This window comes from Pagrus major, chromosome 18 (genome assembly GCF_040436345.1).
Source record: "Pagrus major chromosome 18, Pma_NU_1.0".
Classification (NCBI taxonomy): Eukaryota; Metazoa; Chordata; class Actinopteri; order Spariformes; family Sparidae; genus Pagrus; species Pagrus major.
In genome coordinates this window covers 16,902,231-16,922,480 of record NC_133232.1, presented here as the reverse complement: position 1 = coordinate 16,922,480, position 20,250 = coordinate 16,902,231, and the positions used below count along the sequence as shown (strand labels likewise).

Here is a 20,250-nt window from a genome sequence, read left to right as displayed (position 1 = left end):
CCCTGCATTACATACATTTATTTCATACAGCGGGCGTTCATGCTGCCCCCTTTTCCAGTGAGATTTGAGGTAACAGAGACAATTCATCTCCTCCTCCAGCGCTGTTTGGCTATTCTTTGTTTCTCTTCGTCTCTCTAGGTTTCTCTCTCTTTCTCCAGGTTGTGGCCTCTGACTCAAACAGGCCCGTTCTCTCTGCTCATCAGATGGAAAGCAAGATACTGCAGGACTGCTGCAAATGTTTACAAAGGGAACTGTGCCCTTGTGCATTTTTCAGCTGAATATTTAAAGCGGTAACTATAAAGATCCTTTTTTCTTTTTTTTCTTTTTTGTCTCCATCTGTGGTGCTCAGCACTCGTTGCTGATGTGTTCTCTCACCACACTTTCTGGAGATCACCTGTCAATCAGAGCTTCTGTAACATTGTTCCTCTTGGATTCTCTGTTGGTCTGTCTATATTTGTGCTACTATTTTCTTCCTGTCAGTTGTTTAAGAGCAGCTAGCCAAATGTTTGAAATTAAGCTTTGGAGGAGCGTTTTACATCTCGCACATTTCTTGATGACAGCACACAGTTTAAAGCCTTAATTATCTTGGAAGCCGTTTACATCCACAAATATTTACTGAGCCATAAAAGTAGCATCAGCTCCTGAGCTGTAGGGGTTTTTCTTGCTAACAGAAACATGAAGAGAAATGGAATATGTCCCAGGTAACTAGAGCAGATACCGTTTTATATTTAGCAAGTCAGGGTAAACAAGTAAAGCACTGCCTTTGGGACAATACACAGATGAAGCTTTAAATCCAGAGCTTGACTAGGCTACTTGTTTACTGTCTATATGGCACTGAATTGTCTGTGAATAGATATTCCTTCAAGCTCTTGTTGGTAAGATAGTTGATTTGTGAGTCTCAGTTCCGACTCAGTTTTACTAGTTTACCAACAGGAACTTTAAGTCAATATTTAACCTGCTTAGAAGAATAGTTCGACATTTTGGGAAATTCGGTTATTTGCCTTTTTGCCAAGAGTTGGATAAACAGATCTATACAACTCATACGTCTGAGCGATAGTCAAGACGGGATTGGCTTAGCTTAGGTTAGCATAACAACTGGCAGCAGGGGGAAACAGCTAGCCTAGCTCTGTCTAAAGTTCAAATACACATCTACACAGCTGAAGCCAGATGATTGCATACACAAACAAAAATGTAGACATGAGCAATACGCTAACATTTTCTGGCGACTGGCAGATAATAGTTAACCACATATAGCACAGCTTGCTATGTGAAAGGATGTCATGACAACTGGATGAAGAGAAATTAGTTTTTAAATCAGGAGCGTTTTGAAGATCATTGGAAGCCAACAAACAAACACCTTTTTCCTGAAAAGTTTCTGTTCACCATAAGAAGCCTCGCCACCGCACATAATTGCCGGTAAGTGTGTGTTTGATGATGCTGTGTGTAATTTTACTTGATAGACAGGCATGGGAAGTAACGATATAGCTTTGTGTGAAAAAAACTGTCAAACTGCAAGATTTATTAACTTGACAAAGTTGTCTAACTATGATTAACAATCACTAGCATGAGACTAAGGCTAATACAACTACTCCACAGATAATGTTACACTTAACGTTACTGTAATACTAACACTGAATACTGACGCAGGTCAACAGGTAACATCTCCTGCTCACATGCTGTAGTCTCGCATTGTATTCAAACCAACACAAAGGCGCACAAATTGTGCTTTTTGCACAGTTATAAATACTGTATTTATGTGCTTTTGGTATGTCACAAGTGCCACATGTGATTGTGAAGTTATTGGTTTATAAACAGTTCTTGTGGTGAAAATTACAGTAGAAGTGCAGCTAACTTGGTCCAATCACTGCAGTGTGGCTGCTGAACATCCCCTTACGAGCACTAAACCGGACGGACAAACACAATTGCGTTCGGACCGGAAGAGGGAAAATGGGCGGAGCAGCATGAAGTGAATCAGAACTGGAGAGTTTATTTCATTGAAAGAAGAGCAGAGAACAGCACTGAAGGCTTTTCTTGATGGAAAAGATGTTTTCGCCCTTCTCTGGGCTGACTTCCATTACAGCCAGTCACCAGATCTATGAGATCTTGGCACAACAAGCATGCTGCATGCTTACTGGCTCATGACGGTAATTAGGAGATTAACTCCTTAGGTATTGAAATTTGTTATTGGATGACAAGATATTTTTCAACACTCGATAGTATCGAGGCAGTTCGATCGGTGCCATAAAAGTTTTCCCCCCTGCTTTCTTGTGGTCCACACCAGTCTGCTTTCCCTCCCCACCTGTTCTGCATGTCCCTCTTCAGCCTCTCCCTCCTTGCAGTGTTTTTCCATTCATTTCCCTCACCTGTGTTTCCCCACCTCACTCCACCTGCACCTCATCCCCTTATTAGTTTTGTTTGTATTCAAGCCAGTATTTTCCAGTGTCCTCCAGTGTCTCCCCATGGTATGTTCCTGGGTTTTTGTCCCTCATGTTTTTACTGAGTTGTACTTTGCTCTTCTAAGTTGGTACTCTGTTGGAGTCTTTGTTTTTGGATTATTTCAGTTTATGTTAATAAAACTTGCCTTTTGTTTCTTAATCCTGCCTGCCTCCTGGGTGTTTTGCATTTGGGTCCTCACCTTTTTTCTTACCACAAAACATAACACTTTAAGGATCATGGTAGGAACATTTGTGTACCTTGGAGAGAGCCAGAATTTGCTATTTGACTGTATAATGTGGAAGCAGAAAGCAGCTATGGGGAGCTCTGTTCTAGGCCCCATCTAATATTCCCTGTCCTGTCTGTTTTACCTAAGTGCTGCATAAATATAGTTTCAGGTAATGATGATGTTGATGATGTTGGTGTCTGTCAGTACAGTCAAAATAACAAATTTGAACCTTACTGCTGTTTTTTTTTTTAAATGAGCAATTAACTTGCAAGCTGTCTGTGATGATCACATTTTCTCTGTCACTCAACCAGATTTATTGTTCCAGGAGAAGTGACAGTTATGACATGATAAAAAGATGGCACATTTGAGGCACTTATTTGATTCTGTCTCTGTGAAATGCGAGGAAGGGAAGTGAAAAGAGTAATATACCTTTCTTCTGCAGTATAGCGCTCCCGCTGCGCTTCCCTATATGGTTCTCCACGTAACAGGTGTAGTTGGCCAGGTCTGCTTCCTCCACAGCATCGAACATTAAGGACAGCTGCACCTCCTTCTCCCCTAAATGCTCCCTTAAAATCCTGGAAAAACACACAAACAGAAGACAATAGTAAGAGATATCAGCAACATCTATTTACACTTTTTAAAAATATTTTAAGAAAGACAAAGGACACACAAACATGTTTGAAAAATAATAAGGATGAGTTGGAGTTTTCTCATGGGCTACTCGTCAAAAAATAGCTTATGAGTGGAAATGAAAGAGGGAAGAAGAGAAGAGGGAGTGAGAGAACAAGGAGGGAAACATGTAGATCTTAGAGACAGTTGGAGGTCTATGTCCCTGGCAAAAAGCTTCAAAAGGAGAATGAAGAAAACAGGAGAGAGTAGAAATGAGGCGTGGAGCATAGAGCAGATGAAAAAGGAGGACAGAGGGAGCAAGGACGCATGTGTAGAAAACATTGGCGACAGCTGGAGAAAGCCTCTCTCCTTATGGTGAGGTCATACTCCTCTAAAAGGCTGCGCGGTGGAGGAAGAGAGGAGGTAGAGAAGGGGGGGGGGGGGGGGGACTGAACTGATGTTTGGGTCACAACATGCACCTTTAAGCCTGATTTGAGGTCAGATTCAGCCATAACCACCGATATCTAAGCTCAGACTCAGTGTACTGACAGTGCAGATTCAGAGCAGTAAGCACAGATGGATGAGTAGCATCACAGGTTGGGATTTTTTTTCCCATTCCGTCAAATCTGTCATCTATCAGGTCTGTGATAGTGAACACCAAACAAGTCAATCTCATTTAATGAATTCTAATTCATTACATTTTTACATTTATAATTTAAATTGGAATTGAATAACTATTGCAATTTTATTTCATAAACTGTAACTTGCATCAATTTATGCTCATATTAAGTTATTGACATTAATATAATTATTTCATGTTGTTTCATGTTAATGTCTTTTTGATGATGTCGACTGCTGCTTTGGCTGCAGGGGTCTGTGTAACTGTCAGGAAAGTTGGACTAGCTGCCCTCATAGGTGCTTGTGCAGTAGGGTCTCCAGTTGACCCACTCGAAGTCCTGCTCCCTTCAGTTACTGTTGCTAGGTTGGACAAGTTTGAAAATAAGAAACATGGCCACGTTGGTCCTGTTTAGTCAGGTGCTGCATGTTTAATAGACAGGTGCTGTGAGTCAGGCAATATAGCTTCAAGAAGCTGTCGGCAAGGACTACAATGTGTGATGGAAGGATATATTTATGATGTTAAGTTTTATGAACACGGCAAAATTATACGAATTCAGAAGTTATTCCGGTATGAGGTTATGGGATTAATAAAGTACTCTTTGTATTATTCTTGACCACAGACCATGGTGCTGATCGTTATACTTTAGCTAGTTTGCTAACATTAACTACTAACTAACTGAAGACGTAACTGTATACACTGTGTCCTTTTAAGATCTCATCACTCAAGCATCAATATAATGAGACTTTACATCATAGTGTTACCTTTCAACAAATGTAGGTTTCTTTGGTGATGGTTTTGATGTTCAGCTGATGGTGAGGTCTACCACACAGGCGGCTAGTTTGACCACATAAAAACAAGAGGCGACTGGCTTGACCGCAGTCCTAATCCACTCTTTATAGCGTAAAAAAGGCATCCTTAGAGTGGGTAATGGCATAAACACCTTCCACCTTTTAGCCATCTTGTTAACTTGTTGCCTTTTCACTATAGATGGACAGTGCACATAGCACATACATATAAGGCTAACAGGAAACAGGGAAGTTGACCGAGGTTCATTCAGGTACCAAGCTAGCTTAATGTTATTTGACCAAAAAAGTGAAAATGGGCAGGACTAAGGAAGGGTCAAATGTGGAGCTTCTCAAATTCGATTAATAAAACTGCCAGTATTCTGAACACACACAGTTGCTTTCTCACCTAAAAACTTTTCAGAAGGGAAAACAGTTGACCACTTAATTTACTCCAGTCCTCCTGCAATTAAAAACAGCCCATCCAATGGTTCAGAGGGGAAGATTATATTAAAAGCTGGTGTTTTGTGAAGTGAACTCAATGTCAGCTTCTAATACCCGAGTAATCCTAGCTCGAACCTGGGAGGAAATTGTCTCATAGACTGCGACAAGACCAGAGAAAATGAGTGTGAGGAGTGTGAACTGAGACAAATCTGGACAGGCTTTTGGAGTGTTGTGCGGCCGATGACACACAATGCAATGTTTGAATACAGAGGGTCTTGTGTCTGCTGCCAACATTTTTGATGAAACTATAACCGTAGTGCAGGGAAGTTTGATTTTTACAACACTGAGCAGGACATGGTATAAGACCCATGGAATAAATGGGTCAAAACAAACACAAGCAATAATTACAGTAAAGTAGTACAGGCTAAATATGAGAATTTATATTTATTGCATTACTGAATATTTGGAAACAGGCAGGGGAAAAAAACCTGGCAAAAGGTACACACCTCCTTTGCATTCTGAAGTGGCTGAATTCAAAGTGAATGAAAAACCATTCACAGTTGAAATAGCCTTGCTCACACAAATACTTTTTACTTTTAGATGACTGAAAAAGAAGAAAAAGATACAGTGGTTGTACAGTATTCCCACTGTCCACAAGCTGAGTTCAGCCTGGTTTAGGTTAGCTGTGTAGTGGGGTGACTTGGTTTGAATTAAGAGAGAGAGTTCAAATCAAACCAGCAGACAGCAAAAGTGTTGGAAAACAGATCAGACAGGACACAGAAGTTAGTTTTTCTTCTTCTTTACATAATATGCTGATTCGACTCAGATTTGACCTACAGTAGTCCAGACTGACTGATTCTAAAACACACACAGGGGCTAGCAAATGCAACCATGGCAGGCAGAAATAAGGCAATATGTAGTAGTTCAATGTTGTTCTCTTGGTAATTAATCATGAAAAATAATATCTGACACTTAAGGCTTTTATTCAAGTGCTCAAAGAATTTTGAGACACACACAATTTTAGCATGGGTCATCTCTGTGGGAACTGAAATACTATCCTGTCAAAGGTTCCTGAAGAAATGCACCAAATGACGTTCTCGTACTCTCTTCCTCTGGGTGTTAGTGGTTTAGAGTGTGTGCATCACTCTGATGTTTACCAGGGCAGAGCATTAGAGGTCACTGTCAAAAACAGCGACTTGCTAAAATCCTCAATTAAAAACACATCACTTCCTCTCTTCCTTTTTCTCACCTCCCCTCCAATATCTCTCCACACCCACTCCTCACCCATTTCAGACCTCTTTTCCTCCTCTTCTCACTGCTCTCTATTTCTCTCTGATCTCTACGATTTCCTGACATCTGATATTAAATACTCCTTCCATTAAGTAGTGACGAATTATTTCTTCAGCTAATCTTTGATTTTTTTTTTTACATGTGATCACCCAATGACATGTCCATGCAATTCTAATTCATTCAAAAAAAGTGACCAAAAATCTCCTCTCGTCACACTCTGGTAATCTCTGTATTCATATCCTCTTTTGCCTCACTGCTGCTTTTGACGTGAAAAACTTCATTCTTTTCTGCTGCCTGGAGATCCTCAATGTCACTGGTACTGCCTCCTCCTTGCTGAAGTCATTCTGTTTGTCGCTGAAAGACAGCAGTTCAACTTCACCTCTGCTACTACACCTCTGTCCCAAGATGTACCCAAGGGTTCAGTACCCAGTCCTCTGCTGTTCATCCTCGTCACGCTGCCAGCCACTTTAAAGATCTCCACTGATACGCAGATCATGTCCAGCTCTACTTAACCACTAAATCCTTTGACTACAACTCACGCCACCCTGACCAACTACATAAGTAAATCATGGATCAGGCGACACACAGGTAATACTTGTTAGTAGGATCAATTCTCTGTTCGTTTAGGTCTTTTCATTGGATTTGTTGACAATAAAAAAATACAGAAAAAATTAAGCGCTTAAATTGACCATATTCATGTCAATCCACTCACAAGAATAAATGTTGTACGCTAAATACACTTAGGGAACACTTAATTGTCACAGTATAACACCAAGTCAGTTAAACTTCAGGGATATCAATCTGCCCATTTAGGAAGCACAAGTGATTGTGAATCAGTTTCACCTGCTTTGGTGCAAATGAAAGTGACAACAGGTGCAACGGAGAGGCAAAAACAAGACAACCCCCAAAAAGGGAATGGTTTTGCATTTGGTGGCCACAGACAATTGCTCTCTCCTTTTCCTTCCTGACTGATTCTACTCTAGTTTTGTGTTCTGCTAGTGTCCTTGTCACTACAGGTAGCATGAGGCGGTACCTGCAGCCCAAGCAGGTTGCACAGGTAGTCCAGCTCCTCCAGGATGGCACATCCATCTGTGCGATCGTAAGACAGTTTGCTGTGTCTCCCAGCACAGTCTCAAGAGCATGGAGGAGATACCAGGAGACCAGCCATTACACAAGGAGAGCTGGACAGGGCTGTAGAAGGGCATCAACCCAGCAGCAGGACCAGCATCTGCTCCTTTGTGGAACCTGAGGAGCACTGCCAGAGCCCTACGAAATGACCTCTGGCAGGCTACTGGTATGCATGTTTCTGACCAAACTGTCAGAAACAGACTTCATTAGGGTGGCATGAGGGCCCAACAGCCCCTCTAGGGGGACCTGTGCACACAGCCAAGCACCATGCAGCTCGATTGGCATTTGCGAGAGAACACCAGAATTGGCAGGTCCATCACTGGCCCCCTGTTCTCTTCACAAATGAGAGCAGCTTCACACTGATAACACCTGACAGGCCTGAATAAGTCTGGTGGTGGTGGACATTGTGCTGCCTATAACATCATCCAGCATGACCGGTTTGGCAGTGGGTCAGTGATGGTCTGGGGAGGCATATCCTTCGAGGATTGCACAGACTTCCATGTCATAGCCAACTGTACCCTGACTGCTGTTAGGTACTGGGATGGATGAAATCCTCACAGCAACTGTCAGACCTTACACTGGTGCAGTGGGCCCTGGCTTCCTCCTGGTGCAAGACAATGCCCGACCTCATGTGGCCAGAGTGTATAGGCAGTTCCTGGATGACGAAGACATTGATGCCATTGACTGGCCATCTCTTTCCCCTTACATAAATCCAACTGAGCACCTATGGGACGTTATGTATCGGTGCATCCAACGGTGCCATATACCACCACAGGCTGTCCAGGAGTTCACTGATTCCCTGATCCAGGTCCGGGAGGAGATCCCCCAGGACACCATCTGCAGAGTCATCAGGAGCATGCCCAGACGTTGTGGGGAGTGTATACAGGCACGCATGGGCCATACACTCTACTGAGTCACATTATGAGTTGCCATGAAAAAAATCATGCAAGTTGGATCAGCCTGTGATTTCAATCTTTTACTTTGATTTTCAGTTTGAATCCAGCCCTCAGTGGGTTGATGATTTTGGTTTCCATTGACCCTTGTAACGTCATTTTGTTCTCAACAAATTATACAATGTACATCAGTAAAGATTTAATTCGTTCATCAAGGTTTGATGTGTTTTTAAAGTGTAAGTAAGGTCACCACCATCCCATCCACCTCCTGATGTGAAAGGTGGCTAATAAGCATGTAATATGAACGTGACATGCCATGTTTGGTACAGTTGTCGACCTTGGATGTATCTGTGGTTTGCAGAAGTGTTAACTGCTAACATTATATCCTGGAGAATGGGCTGTTCATGTTCTCGAGCAAAAACATATACAAAAAGTAGTTCCTCATTTGACTCTAAAACAACCTTTAGTTGACCAAAATGCTCCATGGAAAACACTGGTAATTTTAGATACTGAAGACTTGCAGAGTGGCAACTAATAATTTACACTGGTGCAGATACAAGCTGTAGTTAGAAAAACAGTGAGGCTCTGACAGCAGTTGGAATGGACAGCTGATGTGAATTTCAAGCAGGTAAAGAAGCCTCTCCACACCACTACACATATGGGCCAGTGCTGCCTTCAAGTGAAAATGAAGGGAGCACCGCCCCAAGTGGAAATATTGCAATTAGGAATTCATTGCACATGAACGAACCATGAACTATGATAGCTGAGTTGTGGAAATGTGGAGTGGCTAGACAGGACTGACGCTATATGCCAACAACTGCAGTAAAAAATAATTATACTGCTCATATTTATTATGTTGGTGGTGTATCTTCCAAAGACAGATGCAAGATTTTCAGAAGGGGAGCTCTTGAAGGCTTAGTATGGATAAAAAGTCAAACTTCCTGTGCGTCACACAAATCAAAGCTGCTTTCTCTAGGTGGTGTAGTAATAATGAGGTGAGCGAGTTCTCTCATATACTGCTGGGTAACAAGAATTTGTAATTATAGCTATTCACATTATTATAGATCCCATGCAAACAGACAGGGTCACACACAGTCCAGTGGCTGGTGCTGCAGCAGGATGGGTGGTGGCTGCGAAACGTGAACAGATTAATGTGCATCACAGCAGGAGTCTGTCTGCTGTGGTGTGATTGTTGGATTTGGAGTAGCGGTGTGATTGGATCAGAGGTGGCCAGAGGACTGGACTGAAAGATGGAGAATTCATCAGGCAAAGGTTAATTTAATACCACGGGGCATGATTAATTTGAAGTTTGAACACTCAAACTCATTCACATTTCTGTTCTTTTTATCTACAACACTGTTTTCCAGGGAGTGAACACTTTCAGAGGCCACTGAGTGGCTTAGCTGCTCCAGAGACCATCATCATTTAAATGGAGAACATGGGTTCAAGCCCCAGCAGGTCAGCAAGTGGCCCTCCTGCTGAAGTGTCCTGGAGCAAGACACTGAATCTGCTGTTCTGTAGCTAACACTGACCTCTGACCTCCCTGTGGAGGGAGTGTGGAAGGCAAAAGGATTTCCCTTTAGGGAGGAACATTAACATTATTATTGGTGTGTTGAGTTGATAACATAAAATATGGCGGCTTTCGGTTAGAAAAGAACATTTTGTCTAGATTCTACTTTAAAAATATGTTTTAATGATAAGGGCTTTGACAACTTCCAGGTCAGGGTGAGGAAGCTGGTGCTGATAGCGAAAATAACCAGTACAGGATTGTAATTATGTCCATGTTAAAGCAGTATTTCTTTACAGGACAATGTACCAGAAGTGATTGTATAGGAATATTCTCTCAAAAGTGGGCAAGTTGAACAATAACATGGAAAAAGCAGTGAAAACAAACAGGCTATTCTCTGCCAGATCATGTAGTCACTGTGTGCCTTTAAAAGAAATAAAACCTCAGGTTGCAGGTGAGTAGCTGAGGAGGCAGTTTATGATAATTAATGTTGATAATGATAATTTAAGCATTGATTAAACAGTTTATTTACTGGTACACTGTGATTTCCTCATTAAAACCATGTTTATTTACAGAGCCCAGGAGGTTAGTATCTTGTACCTTGTAATTACTTGTTTCCACAAATGAGTAACTTGTGCACTCAAACTCAATTGCTTAGAAAGGTAGGAAAGTAGTGCAGTTAAACTGTGCTGTCATGGCTGCATTCAAAGGGAAACTACTTAATTAAAACTGAACATATCGCTAAAATAGGTCTAAAGCAACTGCATCTAATGGTCAGGGTGAAAACAAACTCCCAGGTTAGATTTATGTGAAGTAGAGTAAACCAAGGCCAGCAGTTAAACCACAACCCAAAGTGGTTGTTGCAAACAATTGTAAGCTCAGTCTGACCAGGGACGTGGAAAGTCAGTCACAGTTGGGGGTGCTGAGGGGTCAGTCTATTTAATGACGTCATCGTAAATGATGCACGACATTTATGTATTTTGCATTATTTGAATGGCCTGGACAACTTATGTCTAATAGTTATTAACAACAATTTGAGAACTTTGTTCACTACAGCTGACAGCAAACTTGAACAACAACATCAACAGCCACATCAACTACAGTCAAAAATGGCAAGGAACTGTAGAGGGAGAGAAATTCCCCAGACTCCCTTATAAAATTGCTCAATTTTGTGAGTTGTTGAGTTGAGAACACTGTTTATGTTATTTGGGCCTCCTTGTAAATTCAGCATATGTTATACATTAAGGTCTTTCTTTATGTAAAAAAATATTGTGTCCATTTGTCCCAGTGATGTAGGTGTTTAGTTGCATAGGTTATTGATCTGATCCCAAGCAGTCAGAACTGATGAGCTGTCCCCTTGTGATCGGGACACCAAAGACGCTTGTTAATGCTGGGTTAAACAGCCTCATAGTTTATAATAATGCAGGGCAGTGAAGTTACAGACGTTTCATAGAGGAGAGGGGCATATGTAACGTGGATCAGCCCATACACTTGATTGATAAACCAGAGAATTGTAGAGAAACTTCAGGCTTCATGGTGAAAGAAAGTATTAATATCTTATACACTTATCTTGTGGACTTCTCTCATGTCTCTCTGCATTTTTTCATCATTTGATGGTTTTTATAATGGCTCCTTTTAGGGGGTACAACCTCAGCACCCCTTGTTGACGCGACCATGAGCCTGACTTCCTGGATTAAATTTGACCTACTGCGCTTTTTTCGTAGTTATGCACACTCACAGCTTTTCTGTATGGTGAGAGATTATGATTATGGCAAGAAGCAGGAATCAAGTGTTCACTGCATTGTAATGTCAGTTTCACAGAAATTGGACAACTGAGACGAAACAACGAAAAAAAGTTATTTATGCTTATGTGCAACATTATTCCAATGTGAAATATCCATAATCTGGCAAAAACCTGATGTACCAGAAAGCAGAAGAGCTCTGGAGTCAAAATGTTCAAATGAAGGATACAATTTTGCCTCACTAAAATATTTTCAATCTGTGTAACTCCACATTGTCCACTATACCCTAAGCACCGCCACAAGGAGTCATGAAGTAGTGACTCTAGTCAGATATGCACAGTAATCATTTTAGAGAACCTTCATTTTTTAGTAATAATATCAATATTTGGTGCCAGTGTATCAGTAATGTATTGCTAGAGGAAGGAATATGATATCACAGTGCTCTTCAACCCTGGTAGTCTGGGCCTCCTGCATGTTTTAGATGTTTCCCTGAACCAACACATCTGATTTTAATGAACTGGTCGCCTGAAAATGACCCATTGATTTGAATTGGACCTACTTTTAGTGATATTGTCACACTGCAAAATCTTAGCAAATGACTTTGGAGAGCACACTACTATCATGCAATTCATCCATTTAAATAACCAATACAATCAATAGAGAGAGCTACAAAAATAAAGCCCAGGATGCAAAGAACCCTTGTTTTCTTTTAACATGTAATGCTACCATGTGCAGTACAGATGGTGTACTGTACACCCCAGTAACAGTGTTGCTGTTTGATTTTGCAATAGGATCAGCTAAGTTGGTGCATAGATCAAATATTTAATTCAGTGATTCCGCAGCACTGCAGCACAGCAGCATTAACAGGTGGAGTTATAAAGTCAGCCTATCATCCATGTGCTCTAATCCTGCATACCTCATCTCATCTCTATCCCCCTCATCGAGCACTCACAAAGGCCCACAGAGGCTAAGTTAATACAGAAACTACTAATGCCAATGAGTTTGCTGCATTTTTGTTTAAGGTTGTTGTTGAACTAAATCCCTAGCTGTGCATGTGCCAGGAATGCCTACTGGTGCGTCCTGTGATGTTGCTCTATAGACATACAGTCACTGAGATGACATTTTCACTTTGGTAATCTATGATGCCCAAAATATATTGTAATAGCAGATGAATTGTCCCTTTTGCCTACTGTTTTTTGGAGCTTAACTGTTCATTGATAAAGTGTTACCTGTTTTAAGCAGGTTAAATCTGTGTGTGAGTGTCACACTGTGTGTACGCTGACGGTTTCCATGGTGATCTGGCTGCTTGTTCTAATGATATTTGACACCCTGCAGACAATGAGGCTTTTCCCAATAGAGCCCAGTGTAATTGGTCCCAATAGGGGAGAAAATGAATTCAATTTAACTTTATTATTAGTATTCATAATTTTTTAGGAAACTTGAGAAGAAACCTGTCAGAGACCCCACAATGAGTCATAAATCATAAGAGAGCAAATTAGATACTGACAGTGCGAGGAGTGCAGCTGCGGTCGAGCCTTTTCAGAAATTAATTAACAATGGAAACCCGCGCACCTGACGGACTATATTTGATACTGTCGCACTGTCTTGCAGGAGTGGTGAGAAAGTGACAAAAACAATATCATGTACAATTACATATGTTGTTATTTACCCAACTGTGGTTCATTTTCTACAGCTGCAGACATTTCTGTATTTTTTCTCCTCTTCTTATGAATAGAAGTGGATTTATTATTCAGTTTGGTTGCTGGTGTATTTACCTGACTTCACTTTCTTTAATATGTCCTGCAAGTTCTTCCACAAACTTTTCTCCTTTCATCCAGTAGATGATGGGCCTCCTGTTCTCTCCACTGTAGCCAAAAAACGCTTTGCAGTCCAGACTGAGAGGCATACCTGCAAAACAAAATACAACTCTGTACAAACAATACATACAAACAATAGAATACTGAAAGACAAGTACATTTTTCCCACTGTATACTGAATCGGGCACTGCAGTCCAGGCTGAGGGGAACACACACAAAGAAAATGTCATACATGCTGTAATATTCTAGACATGGTTATTATTATGTGATTGAAGCTGTTCAGAAGCTTGCAGGTGATGATTGGAAGTCTGCTGCTCCCCAGGGAACCACTGCAGAGAGGTGTGCAGCAGGGTGCCTGCTTGGAGCCCCCTAAATTGGGGGAACTGAAATAATGAAAAGGCTCAATAGATGATGCTGGTGGCAGTGATGCCTGCTTAGAGGGAGGCTAACTTTAGCGCCATTTGTGTCCAATCTATGTGTGTCCAGTCTGTTGTGACTCCCAACATGTCAAATACAGCAGCCTGGTCAGTGGCCCTGCGCTTCTAAATTTGACGAAGTGTGAGAATAGGCCAAGTCAGGGGGAGGTTGGATGGGTCATACATCCCGTTTGTGACAGTGTCAAGAGTTATATGTAACTTACATATTTTATGCAACTTACATAACTTGTGAGACTGAATGCAGTTATTTTAACCCAAAGTATGATCATTTCATGAACTGTTTGTTCCTGAACCTAAACACGTAGTTTTGTAGCCCAGACCTAACCAAGTAGTAGTTTTTGTGCCTAAACCCAACCAAACCGTGACCGTTTGACAATATTAATAACAGCACAGCCAGTCCAGTCATAGTATCTAATAATATGTGAACTTCATTTGAAAGTCTAACCAGATGTTGCATATTATGTATAATTGATAACTTGACAGCAGAGCCCTTCACGTGCAAAACTGACACTAGAGTGGTAGGTAGAGCACAGTTTGAAGCTCAAGGCCACTGAACAAGCTGCTGTATTTGATGGGTTGGGAGTGAGAATGTAGTGGTTTATCATGAAAGATTCATTTAATTTAGTCAACAGTAACAGCAACGCAGAAATAAGCTCCTGCGTAAAATTATCAGTACACACAAGTCACAAAATAAAACCCATAGTAACCCATAGGGATATCAAGCCAAGCAGAGTCTGATCAGATTTTTAGATTTCAACTACACTGCAAATCAAACCCAAACTGTATGAATTGTTAAATTACAAAATTGGGGGGTAAAAAAAAAAAAAGTATTTTTGATTTGGGCGACATAATACATGATAGAAACCGGTAGCAGATAAAACAGCACAGGGAGGCAAAAAATGGGCTATTTTATAGATTATGAATGCAACAGGTACTGCTGGAAGAAAGAATCAACAATACTTGAAACACACACACACACGCACACACACACACACACACACATACACATTTAGGCACACATATGTGAGCAGACAGTATCCAGTCTTGCTCTCACACACCCTCCTCTAAGACCTTGAAACCAGCACTCTGTGATTACAGCTATCAATGGTGATGATGGAGTATTAATGAGCATTCTAATGAGCGCTACCTCATTAGGCAGTCAATTAGCAGATAATTATGGTAGACCTCAGTATTATCATAATGATAGCTCTATCAGCACAGTCAAGAACCAACACTGAATGCTAACGCTGTGTGTATATCTGTGCGTTTGTTGTCAGACAAGCACTCGATCTGAATGTTAACACCAATATTTACATTTTAGACATTGAGCTGTAGCTGATACTTTTATGCAGAGTGTGTAGGAAATGCAAGTGGTGGCTCTCTGCAAGTTTTGTTCTTGTCCTTGTGCAAGTTAATCTCTGAAATTGCTATTTTCGAAGGCAGCAGCAAAGGTAAAAACTTCCACGAACTGGTTATCGGTTGAATAAACATGAGGTTTTATCAATTGGTCATGGAAAAATGCTGAACTGATGAACTGTTTTCATATGGAAATGTCAGATGATTGCTTTATGTTTGCTTCCATTGCATCACTTATTCTGATTGAGGAAAAAGAGGGGAGGAAGACAGAAAGCTTTGACGTTTGTCGGTCTCTCAAAATAATTTCTAACAAGCCGAGAGGTGAGGTGGTCTGCAAAGCTTCATACATCAGTGTGTGTATGAGGCGTGTGTTGGTGGGCTCTCATGGTTTGTTAGCTTGCTTTTGTGCTGAGGCAGGCAGCATCATGTACCAAAGACACACACAAACACACACACTGCAGAAGTGGTTAGGAAAAAAAATGGATTAGAGTGAAATTAGTTTAGTTTGATTATGTGTGTGTGTGTGTGTGTGTGTGTGTGCGCTCCACAGTAATTGATTAGCACCCTGAGGGTATGTTTGTGTTCTCAGCATGTTATGGTGATTAAAATCATCAACTTTGTTTGCTGATGTGTGGCACAAGGGTGTGTGCAGGCTGTGCTTGGTGTGAGTGTGTGTGTGTGTTTGTGTGTCAGTCTCCCTCAATCAGAACTGCCAGCCTCACATAGCCGAGTAAAGTCATCATTTCTATTTGAGGCCAAAGCAGCGGGGGGTGTAAAAGAACACTGAAAAAGAGGTTGGTGCTATGTTGTCGTCATTAGTGTCAAAGATAGACTTTGTACAAGTGATTGATGGGCGCTTTTTTCAATCATCATTTCACACCGCTGCTGAGTGCGATCACACGAAGACCATGTTTGCTTTGGTGTGAATCATGCTGAAAGAACTCACTGCCCAATTACGAGTGAGTTTGCAAACAGAAGTCAGACGACAGAAGATTCCAGTCTTTGTAACTTTAACTCAGCCTGACAGACTTGTCTTCTCTGACATTTAAGGCACGTAGAATCACATAAAGAAATAAAGAAGCAGCTGAATGTGAGCATCAGTCCAGACTGTGTTTGCCCTTGGTTCATTTTTTAATGCCGCAATCCAAGCAAGAGGAAATGCTGGTTACCAGACTTTAACATCTGTTCTCTTCTGCCTGTAAAGATTGTGTTTTGAGGTTGTTTCCTGTCATTGCTTCAGACATTTTCACTGAAAAAATCTTTATCCTTTTATGTGTTTTCTCTATATTTCATTTGTTCTCAGCAGCCAAAGGAAACCATCATCGCTTCTTTATGAAGTACTGCCTCTACTGTGATGTCTCTAGAGTTTGATTCAGTTTTATTAAAATATGTTGGATTAGGTTCATCGTCCTCACAACCAGATGAGCAGTACAAGATACAAGCGTCAGAACCAAAGCTATCACAAAAGGTTACAAGAAACATCAACAGTGGTCTCTAAGGAGGTAAAGATGCACTAAAATCTTATGTTATTTATTAACAACAATGGATTCAGTGACTATAATCCAGTAATGTGAAAGGTATCGCTGAGAATGACAAGCTCACAGAGAATTATCACTGTACTCTGCAGTTCCCTTCCCTCTTTCAGCTCATTGCTTTGGTTTAACAGACTGCTCTCTGCTTCCCCTTTGCTCTCTTTAACTTCATTTTCAGGCACCTCAAGCAAGTGTTTTCAGCAGAAAGCAGGTAAACAATGAAGCATTTAGCAGCTAAAGGTCCAGATGTCCAGTGCTCAAAGGAAAGTGAATATTAGTTTTGTGTTGCCTTCTGTCTTTTTTTGGAACAACTATGCGCCCTATTGTTCGGCTGACCTTTCATTGTATGGTAGGATATTGTCAAGATGTAATTTACAGTGTTGTAAGGGTCCCAAACTGTATTTTTTGCAGATGTTTGCAGCAATAATTTTGTCAAATATTGATTACATGTCATTTCCTTCAGAGTCTTAATTAAAGGAACAAACACATTTGCATTTAAAGATGTTTATTATGTACGACTTTTAGACAGATATATATTAGTCAGATATTCCCGACCCGCCTGTGTTCACTGGGACGCTGTTGAGCCCAGTTCCATTGCCCACTCGCCCAGCTCTGGTTCTGGTACCCATTATGCCCCCACTTCCTGTAAGCATTCCCCACTGGGTCCCCCCATCCCAGGCCTAAAATCTTCTCCTCCCGGTGGTCAAAAGCTCCTGTGCTAATGGTGTAAACAACACCAACACTTCCCCGTTGCTCTGAGCTCCCAGTCCAGACTGCTAGCTGCAAGGCTAACTAGGCTAACAGTTGGCCAGTTCTTACACATTGCACCTTTAAGTTTAAAGGTAGTGACAGTAAAGCTGATGTTTGAATGACAATTCTTCAGAGAGTTTCCTTTAGATATTCTAACAGATACCCAACAAAAGCTGAAGAAAAACAAACTTTAATGAACATTTCTCTATTTCTTAAATCAAAATGCAGTTAGCAGCCAAAACTCAGAAATTAAGACATAAATGTAGCACAATTATCTGATATGCCAAATCACTATCACATATTGAGTTTTCTGAAATGAATTTCACATTTATCGCTTCAGCGCAAAATCAGCCTCCATCCACCATCCACAATTGCAAGATCCCAAATTCCTGTGGAAACTGATCAGTGATGGTGGTGATGTTTTATATAGTAGAGAATTCATCGAAACAGAGTCTGTCTTCTCTCCGTCTTCCTCTGTAGCTACTTTTCACATCATTAGTCCATTTCACTTGTCGCTCCGTGTTTCCCTGTTCTCTCCTTGCTTTTCACTTTTTCTCATCACTGACAAGGATTCTCCGTCTCTCTGTGTCTCCTTCTCCTCTTCTTCCCTCTGTGTCAGCATTTTTTCCTTCCCCATAATTCCCCCTCTGTGCCTCCTCATGGTTTCCCTCCCTCCCCCTGTAAATCTCTTTTTGTTCTTTTTTGGTTCTCTTTATCACCCCCGCCTCTTTCTTACCTCTCTGTCTGGTATGGCAACCTTTTACCCTGAGCGTTGCAATACGGAGAGACGTCTCTCTCTCTCTCTCCCGAGATGTATGTGTTTGTTTGGATGCCCAGTTAACCTAGGTCTTGTCCACCTTAAATACATGCACATATTAAACTTATAAAGGGGGTGTCATAAAGGGGGTACCAGATAAAATCATCAAATAACTTAAACCTAGGGAGAAATACACTTCATGGGAACAAACACCATCCAGCGTGTGTGTAAAGGAAAGAAGAAAGCAGCAGATAACAGTCAGGTGAAGGATTGTAGAAGAGAAGTAGGACACCCCTTAATGAGGGAAATGAATCACTGAAAACTGGTTTTACACACACACACACACACTACAAATCCCACATCAGTTGACTTGACAAGTACGTATGACAAGAAAGGACCTAAGTTAATAGACTTGAAATTATCGCCTTTGTGATATATTTTCATATTTCTGTCATCTGTGAGTCAGCCCCTTCATTAAACCTTGGCCTACTTACCGCCAAGATTCACGTTAAATAAAGCTTATTGAATTGAATTGTCCCTTTTCCCCTGGAAATCCAGAGAGCTGTCAGGGGAGCGGTGGAACCAGTGTGTTCCAGTATACAGATGGATAAGTTTTAATTAGCTTGCTGGATCAAACCAAGAAAAAATTCGATTCCACTTAGAGTGGTTAAAATACCAGAGACAGTCATAATTGTTTCCATGTGTGGAAATTCAAACCCACTCAGTAAAACGATCAATTCATATGCCAAAATAATCAATTGCGTGTAAAAAAGTGGAATGTGAGAAAGCAAATTTCATGTGATTGCATGTGCCATGTTTTGTTTCCACATGTGAAAATTACAATCTACATGCGACAAAAACCAAACACACGTGAACGTCAGCCCACTTACCAGGATAAAATGTTAGCGGTAAACGTTTCTGCAAGCCACAGATAAAGAGAGTTCAAATTTGTACATACGCTACGTATCATATTAACATTTCTACAAAATGTCTCATATCACGTTCACTATACATGTTTACAAATTGACTTTCCTGTTGGGAGGTCAGGGCAACGATAGTGGAGTTACAGGCAGGCCAGTGACCGCAGTTCAAGTCTGAGTTTCAACATTTGTAAACATGACACCACAAGATATTTTTAAGTTTCATAGGCCTCAGGACAATTTCCATCTGTGTTTGTAGCGACCAAAACTTTTTGAAAATTAGTACACTCTGGCTGTCGAGGAGTTGTCTGGATTTATTAGGACCGACTACAGTGTACTCAGGCAACAAAACTGGGTGTTTATAACAAGACCTCTGGACATCTCTAGCTGGGATAATAGCAACCAAAAAACAGCCAATTTTTGCTAACTCTAACCAAGTTATTTTTGGGCCTAAACCTAACCAGAGCAGAAACACAGCACTGTGAGCACAGCAAGAGAAAAAAATGAAATTTGAACCTAAAGAAACAAAGTAGCAACATAAACGAAACTTAACGTTTCAATTTATTTGCATTTTTGCAGAAAAGTACATTGCCAACATTTATTCTGGCGACTGGGTTGGTGAATTTATGTAATTTACATGTAAAAATGCAAATGTAACATTTTTCATCCTTTTGTAAAAACAAAAAAAGCCAATCACTTGTGAAAATCTTCAGTTAACATGTGACATTATTTTATTTTCCCGTTAAAATTTTTGTTCATGTGTGAAAACAGCCAATTCACATATTTGATATTATTCACAACATATTTGTAAGAGCAGTAGTGTTTTTTTGACTGGGAATGCATATGCAAACTTTTCTGGATGAAATGGGAGGCCCACTGACTGACACAATGCCCTAACATGAAGAACTGGAGGGAAAGTTCTTTACACAAACCAGTGACATGGACTAACCAACGCACTGATCCTTTCCACTTAAATCTTTTCTTCTGTGCTGCAGAGTTACAAAC

The 20,250-nt window shown here is 40.9% G+C and overlaps 1 protein-coding gene across 1 annotated transcript in view; it reads right to left on the bottom strand.

The window, feature by feature from the left end:
• Window positions 1-20,250, bottom strand: part of il1rapl2 (interleukin 1 receptor accessory protein-like 2) — a 429,626-nt gene that overhangs the window by 22,233 nt on the left and 387,143 nt on the right. The window contains exons 8-9 of the mRNA XM_073487133.1: window positions 13,452-13,584; window positions 3,092-3,237 (exon numbers count right to left, since the gene is read on the bottom strand). Coding sequence (XP_073343234.1) covers window positions 3,092-3,237; window positions 13,452-13,584 — 279 coding nt within the window. The remainder of the gene's footprint in view (window positions 1-3,091; window positions 3,238-13,451; window positions 13,585-20,250) is intronic.